This window comes from Ceratotherium simum, chromosome 9, assembly GCF_057802395.1.
Source record: "Ceratotherium simum simum isolate JZ-2026a chromosome 9, ASM5780239v1, whole genome shotgun sequence".
In the NCBI taxonomy this organism is placed as follows: Eukaryota; Metazoa; Chordata; class Mammalia; order Perissodactyla; family Rhinocerotidae; genus Ceratotherium; species Ceratotherium simum.
Genome location: NC_141908.1, coordinates 55,123,455 through 55,131,447, shown reverse-complemented (window position 1 = coordinate 55,131,447; position 7,993 = coordinate 55,123,455). Strand labels below are relative to the sequence as shown.

The 7,993-nt window shown below is 58.7% G+C and overlaps 1 protein-coding gene across 1 annotated transcript; it reads right to left on the bottom strand.

Annotated features, from left to right (window-relative positions):
• Positions 1-320: 320 nt before the first annotated feature.
• Positions 321-2,086, bottom strand: HOXD11 (homeobox D11). Its single transcript, XM_087435422.1, has 2 exons — positions 1,309-2,086; positions 321-556 (listed from the first exon to the last, which is right to left on the bottom strand). Exons 1-2 carry the CDS (start codon positions 2,084-2,086, stop codon positions 321-323), a joined length of 1,014 nt encoding a protein of 337 aa, XP_087291548.1.
• Positions 2,087-7,993: the final 5,907 nt, after the last annotated feature.

The window sequence follows — 7,993 nt, the reverse complement described above, 5'->3', positions numbered from 1 at the left end:
ACTCTCTACAGATCCCACAGCGTCCCCACGGGACCCAGAGAGAGGGAGGGAGAACAACAGCACATTGGCGGTAAAATTGTAAAGGGACGTTTGCATTTACCATTTTCCCCTTATTAGGATCCGTTCGGCCAAGTCCCTGGCCTCGTCCGCAGGCGGCAGTGGTCGCTGGGAGGTCCGGAGTTGACCGTGGGAAGGAATCGTGGAGTTCCACAGAGAAGAGACGTCATTAAACCCAAAGACATTGGGCCTGCCGAGAGCAGGCTGGTGGGGAGGAGGGTGAGTGAGTGGGGGTCGGGAGAGAGGGGTGCTTTCTGGAGCTCTCAAAATAAGGGGTTTCCAGTGAAATACTGCAGACGGTCTCTGTTCAGTTTCTTTTCTTTCATCCTGCGATTCTGGAACCAGATTTTGACTTGCCGGTCAGTGAGGTTGAGCATCCGAGAGAGTTGGAGTCTTTTCTCTTTGTTTATGTACACGTTAAAGAAAAACTCGCGTTCCAGTTCGCGGATCTGGTACTTGGTGTAGGGACAGCGCTTTTTCCGGGACCGCTGGGGGGCCACTGCAAGGCAAAGAGGCAGAGGGGTGAGAGAGGCCGCCGCCTGCCCACCCCGCCCGTACGCCCTGCCCGTGCGAGGGCCAGGCCTCGGTCCGTTGGGGACGTCCCCTGCCGCCACTGAAAGGCCTCCCTGCGTCGTGGGGGATGAAATATGGGCGGGCATAGGAGAGAGTGCGGGCGTGGACCTGTGCTCACGCCCGGACACACACACACACACACACACACACACACACACACAGCCTGGCACCGAGGTGGGGAAGCAGGGGGCGAGGCTGGCTCTGAGCTGGAACCCGAAGGGAGAGAAACATGAGCACGCTGGGGCATCTGCTGACTCCAGCCAGCAGCGCGCGTCAGCCAGCGGCTTGGATAAAGTCCAGTTTAAGGATGAAACTCTCCCCACCCCCTACCATCCCTTAAAAGCAAGAGGCTCGAGTGTCCACACTCACAAATTGACTGGAAATCGCTCCTCCCTGCCTCCATGGTCTCTAGGACCACCCTCCCCCCCAAACTGGGAAAAGCTCTCTGCAGCGATTAATGTCCTCCTCGAAGTCTACCTTAAGCCCACCTAAATTGGTTTCCTATCGTAAACACGCTTTACAACGGCCCGGGAAATCTTATAGGATGTATAAACCCCTTCGAACGCTTATAAAGTAGCACATAAAACGGCGCAAGCAGAGGGAGGCCCCCGCCCCGCCCCCCACCCCCCGCGCCCGCGGCCCCCGGGCCCAGCCGCCCACCCCGAGCCCGGTGCCTACCTGCGCCGCCGCTCTTCTCAGCCCCCGCCTCCCCCGGGGGCCCCTCGCTGTCGCCGCCGCCGCCTTCTGCCGCCCCCTTGGGCTCTGAGCCCGGGGTCGCCTTGGCGCAGGGACTGCCCCCGCCACCACCGGCCCCCGTCTTGGGGTCACTCTTGTCGGCAGCGCCCTCGGGCTGCGGCGGCGCGGGCGGCGGAGGCGGCTGCGGCCCGGCGAATGGGGGCCCGGGTGCAGCCTCGTAGAACTGGTCGAAGCCCTGCGGCAGGATGCCGTTGCGGCCCACGGCGCTGTAGAAGTTGGAGGCGGCGCCCGTGGGGCCGTGCGGCGGCCCGGGCGCGGCGCACACTGGCTCGGGCGCCTTGAAGAGCACGTCCGGCCGGCGGCCCGCGGGCGGGAGCAGCTCGCGCTGCATGGCCGCCTCCTCGGCCGCCGCCGCCGCCGCCGCCGCTGCCGCCGCCGCCGCGTAGTAGGGAGCGTAGCCCCCGGCGCCGCCACTGCCGCCCCCGCCGGGGCCGCCCCCGCCGCCGCCGCCCCCTGCGCCGCCGCCGCCGCCGCGGTACGGCCACTTGGCGCGCTCCAGGCCGTAGTCGCGGAAGGCCACTTCGCGCACGGGTTGGACGTGCGGCGCCAGATTGGAAGAGTAGGGAAAAGTCATCTGGCAGGACGACGGTTGCGACAGGAACGACGGCTTGCTGGCGAAGTCCGACGGGGCCACATAGTAGGCGCAGCCGGGCAGGTACATGCTGGCTGCGCTCGGGCCGCACTCGTCAAAGTCGTTCATGGCTCCGCGGCGTGCGCGCCGGCGAGCCCCGGGCCGCTCCCCGCGCCGCCAACCTGAGCCATCGATTGCACAAGAGGCTTGGGCCAGGATCAACTAAGCAAAAATCCCCACCGGGCGCTGACGTGCAATTCATCTTGATTGATTCTGGTGGTAATTATGTCACGTGACGCCATGGAGAGAAATGTCCTTATATCTATATCAGCGCTCTCCAACACGCCCCAGGACGGCTCCTGGCGCCGAGACACGCGCGCGCTGGGGGCGGATCGGCCTCCCTCTTCAGCCAGCTCTCCCCGGGCGCCCCCTGAACAGGCTGCGCCGCAGGCCGGTCACCTGTGCGCCGCCAGCGGCTGCCACTGCTGGGTGCATCTGCCACCGCCCGGCTGGGCCGCCCGCCCGCGCCCGCCCGCGCCGCTTTAAGTACGCGGACCGAGGCCGGCGGGGAGGAGGAGGGAGGGGGAGGAAGGGGGAGGAAGGGGGAAGGGAAAGAAGCAGAGAGCGGAGGGGGGAGCCCCAGCCCGGGGCACAGGGGACTAGGTGTGAGGGTGTGAGGTTCCCACCCCCCACACCCCTTCCTGCAGCCTTTCCCTCCCCCGCGACGCCGCCACCCTCTGCAGCTTGCCCACCGGGAGCTTGTTGCTTCTTGTTCAAGGGGCTTAATTGCGCCACTCTCGGGGCGCAAGGAGCCCTGATTTACATATTTCTCTGCTCTGCGCGTTCACCGCGGAGTAACTTGGCTTCCTCCACTCCTGACCCCAGGAGCGGGAATGCCAGCCTTGGAAAACCCACGCCGAAACCATACCAGAAGCTCACCCTGGCCAGGGCCTCAGTGCCCACTCGGCCCTGTCGCCCTCTCTCCTCTCTCTGTTCTTGTCTCTCTTTCTCCTTCCTTCGTCTCACTTCAGTATCTCCTGTCCTTTCTTCTCTCAATCGCCTCTCGTTTCCTCTTTCCTTCTTCCTCTTATTTCCTCCTCTCTTTTCCTCTGATCTTCTCTCCTTTTCCCTAGCTGCGTGTCACCATCTCTATCTCTCTCCCTGTCGCCTCTCTGCCTTTTCTCTCCCAGTGCTAAAGCAAAGAGGGAGGCCAGCCAGCGGAGACGCCCCGTGGCCCTCTAGAAGGTGGGGGGTCTGGTGAACAAAAGGATCTGGAGTCCTCCTCTCAGGGTGCCTGGCCTCCCGCTCCCCCCCAACCTGAGACAAACCACCGACGCCTCCGCCGTCCTCACCATCTCTGCTTTCTGGTCTGGACTGGGACCAGCCCGCCTCACATCCAGCCCCTTCCCTGCGTCGGAGCCTCGCCAAGGCCTATGCATCCAAGCCGCATCTCCCCTAGGCTCCGGTGGCACCCTTAGGCCGGCGCGGTCACTGCAGCCCCCCAGGAGGTCCGTTGGCTCTGAGGGGGGGCTCTCAGGAGCTCTTGCCTCCTTGCTCAAGCCCCTCTGCGCCACTTGGCCCTGAGGGCCCCCCATCCACTCGCCCCAAGGCCTCACTCTCCTCAGCGGTCGCCGCGTCCCTCTTTCCTAGCCCAGGGGTCCAGGCGAGGCCTGGGCTCCCACTTCCGGGACAGCCAGCGCTTTCCAAAGGTAAAATCAGTCTCAGAAAGAAGCTCCCCAAACCCAAATCCTAGAACCGAGGGCAGGAAGTTGCCCCTCTCCCCAGGATTCCTCTCCCCAGGCAATCCCAGCCCTGGTCCTGGGCCTCAGCCCAACGCCCAGGGCAGGCGGCGCAGGCTGTGAAGCTGGTTCCCTCCCTGGCCCCGGCTGCCGCAGTGCCCGTGCGGTGAGCTCTGCCCACCATGCCGACAGACAGAGAAAAGGCGGGTGATCGGAGCTCATATCTATTTTCTGGCCGATGTCCCCCCCCTCCTCTTTTTCTCCTCCCTCCCTTTCTCCCTCCCACTCTCCCTCCTCCGCCCCCCTCCCACCTCTGCTTCCCTCCGAACACTGCGCAAACAGGTCGGTGGCGACTGGAGGGCAAGGAGCCTCCCTCCCACCCAGAACTGCCCATCCTTGTGTGCACCCTTCTAGCAACTGGCACCCTCGCCCAGATTCCAGCTCACCTCCTTCTCAGCCCAGACTGCCGGCACACTTATCTGCCTTGCCATCTCCATCCCGGCCCAAGCCTCTCCCTCCCGAGCTCGTGGTCGACGCCCCTACATCTCTCTCCTAAAATGGCTCCCCGGACACTACATACTGGCCCTGCGGCAGCTCAGGACCCAAGGCAGCGGAGGCGGGGCCCCCAGCCCGGTCTTTATGTGTCTGGGGGTGCGCAAAATTCTCACACTTTCTCTCTGCATAGGGTGGGGCGCAGTATCCCAAAGTGGAGCCAACTGACCGCCGAAGAGGGAAATGGGGAGGACGAACCATTCAAGTTCAACGACATGGCGACGGCGGCTCCGGCTGGAGCCGCGCTTTGGCGGGGGAGGGTGCGCCATCTGCAGCAGCGCGCGGGTGCATGGGGGAAAGGGGCAGCGGACCCCTCTCTGCGCAGTAGCGCGGACCCCTGCCCCCACACCCAATCCAAGGCTTTCGTTCTGGGCCCAGCCCGCTTCGCCCTTTGGCCCCAGCTCCCTCCTCGATCCTTACCCGGAAACCCCAGGAAAACCGCAGCCTCCCAACCCGCGCGTCCCGCTCGAGAACCTACCGTGAAGACCCCAGCTCTCTGGCCTTGTCCTCGCCTGCGCGCCCCCAACTCGAAGCACAGGGAGCGCACCGGACCCTCCGGGCACAGCCAGCAGCTCCACGAGTAGTAGCTTTCCGCGCAGCGCCCGGACGCGATGCGGTAATTTTGAGCCACCCAAGATAAGACACTAACTTGACCTTAACTTTGTCAGGGCGCCCGTGGTATCTGGAGAACGTGAACAGACACTGTCTGGCAGCTCTCGTAAAAGCTGACTGGGGAAGGGATTCTGAGTCATTTCATTTATTGCCACTACAGTTCTGCAAGAAAGCTTTTCCTCCCTGCCAAACTTTAATTATTTATGCTCTTTTAGGAAACGAAAGAGGAGAAACGCAGGGAAAACACCCAGAGCCAGTCTCTTCCCTGCAGAGCCTTCGGAAAAGGCTCCTTAAGTCAAGTGACTGGAGAACAAAAATGTGGGGAGAGCACCTTTGTCCAAGGACGATCGGATAGGCGCCGAGCCCCCCCCCCACTAAGGGGGGTGGATGCAGCTGGAAGAGGCGGGGTGAAGGGGCACCCCCCTAGACATGAATATTTACAACGGTTCTGGATTTCTCCTCCACCCGCCGGCCTCCCGGAAGTCTCCCCAGCCCGCCTCCCTTGGGGAGAGCCCCCAGGCCTTAAAAGAGTCCCCCGTCGGCTCTCTGAGCCCACAGTGGATTGAATGCAGACGAAGCTGTTTTTTCTCTCGTTTAAAAACCTTTTTCTTGGTTAAGAGGCCTGCCTGGACTGCAGCATTTCGGAGGACGCATTTGTCTCTGTATGAGGGAATGTTGAGCATTCAGATTTCAGCGTCATTTCTCTCCGGGCGTTTGTTTCTTACGGATTTCGTCGTGGTTCCAAATCCGTGCCGGGAATTCGGCTGGGAAGGGAGAGAGGACACGGCTGCCTTTGTATTTGTGCGGATCAGTAAAAGGAATAGATTGGAAAAACACTGCTGAAGCACCAATCAAGACAAAATTTTACACTTAGAATAATTACAGTCTCTTTGGGGAGTGATCTCCATGAATATCTCGTTCCACCCCACATCCCAGGCTAAAGAGAAAGAATACGATGATTTAAGGTATATATTGGAAAGAAACAGCCTCTGTGTGTTGTCTTAGGCCCTGGGGCTAAGTCCGGTTTTCTGGTTCTTTACCCAGCCCTCCGGAGGTGAGGTCTGAGTGTGGCCTCCGCCTTTGTTAGGTTGTTTTGGGGGAGGCAAACCTCTGGAGACTCTCAGAGAGACTCAGCTCAGGGTACCACCACCTCCCTGAGCCCCACTAGGTAGGGAAACATTTCTAACAATAGGGCCTCGGCAGCCTCTTGCTTCCTTTTTTCCGCTGTGCTTTTTTTTTTTTTTTTTTTTAGGAACTGTTTTAAACATATTCTAAAAGTACACGTCAAATTCGCTTCAGGGAAGGGGAGTTGGAACCATTCAATGTTCAGTATTAGAGATTTAGCGGTTTTGCTAATTCTCCCACTTCCTAAAGCTATCAATTTTCTAGTTTCCATCTCTGAGCTAGCTGAGAGCTGGGGTCTGTAAGAGGACGGTGAATACCAAGCAGGCCCTAGCTTTTCCAGCCTGAGCTAGAGGCTATGAAGGCCTTGGGGGTGCGGAGGCCACATTTCCCAAGGGAGCCTGCCGGGCTCCAGGCAGGGGTGCCAATATGGAGGATTTCCATAGGGCATAGCCTGTTCAAGAGAAGTCTGACCAAAACATAGCAGGGAGAGATGTTTTGTATTGAAATTTGGGAGAGAAATCTTTGTATTGAAATCTGAGAAATTTCCATTTCTATTGAAATCTGAGGAACCTCATATCTTGGCAGCCTCCTCCGAAAACAGCAAGTTTCAGAGTTCGAGAATTTAGACAAAATGACGAAACCCCAGCTAGCAAGAAGCTGAGGGTTCACTTAGGATGTGAGATACACTCACATCTGCCCATGGTTCCCTCCACCCTGGATGGTTCATACACATTTTCTTCGTAGGCTTTTATACACCATTTCCTGACTGACTTGGAAGCCATTTTCTCATTTAATGAACAGTCAAGAAACACCCGCAGTGAAACCACAACTAGGAAAGAAAAATGAATTTGGTGGCCTGAAAAACATTAGGAGGGAATCCAAAACGTTTTGAAAAATTGACATCAGTCCCTTGGCTGGGACCTGCATATTTATTTCCACTGAAAACATTTATATATACAAGCAATTGTTTTTGACAAAATCAAAACAAAACAAAACATGCACGACAACTATTAGCAGAGATAATACAATTAATCTAAACATCAACTGAGATCAGCTGGGCTGAGACCCAGGGCTCCCTGTGATGTGCCCACTCCAGATCTAGGGCCTGGTACTCCAAGGAAAATAAATCACTGGACTTTGGGAAGGAATCTTCAACTCTTTGGCTGTCGTGCATCTCGCTAGGAGTTGGGGGGCGCTACTTCTCAGAAGGAGAGGGAAAAGAGTCAGGGATGGTAGGTAGAAGAAGCTTGGAAGGGCCCTCGAGTTCGCTGATGTTAAGGCAGGACACCCCAGCACGCCCAGAACAACTCCATCTGGCATTCAAGAACCCCAGCCTCCACAAAGCAAGCACCAGGGCAGGGCCCAGGGCCTCAAAGACTCGACTCCACTCCGCACAGGGCCTCAGAAAGGGCACAGTGGCTGGGCCCCTGGTAGAGATGGCGGGTGGTGGAGAGGGTGAGGAGAAGGGAACTTCTGCTCCTCTCTACTTATCAAGAGCAGTCACGAGGAGCTGAGGATCTGAGGGGCCTCCTTCCTGGTCCTCTGACTGGTGGAGATTTCATCTCTCCCTGCAGTGGCCCATGACGGTAATTCAAGAAAGAAAGACACGTCCACACCTTTACTCACCACGACAGGAAAGCCATATTTACAGCGGGAACGTAGGAACCCCCCAACCCCCCTTGCTCATTCCCTTCTCCCTCTGGATATTTTTCCTTCCTCCTAGTGCAACCCAGCCTCAAAGGAGACTAGCAGCTCTCCTCACCAGAGCTCAGCTCTGGGGGTCCAGTTGCAGAGTGCAGGGCTCCAGCCTAGACATGTGTAAGGAGGTGGGAGAGGTAGGGGAATTTTACCAGTCCTCTCGGGGAGATTGCAGTTTGCCATGGAGCCCCAGCCTACTTCCTCCCATCCGTGGGAAAGAAGTATCCAGTCTATTCTGCCCAGCTGGAGGGGCCAGCCCAGCCTGAACTCAGAGGTGTCTCCGGAGTTTGTCCTGCCACCCTACTCCTCC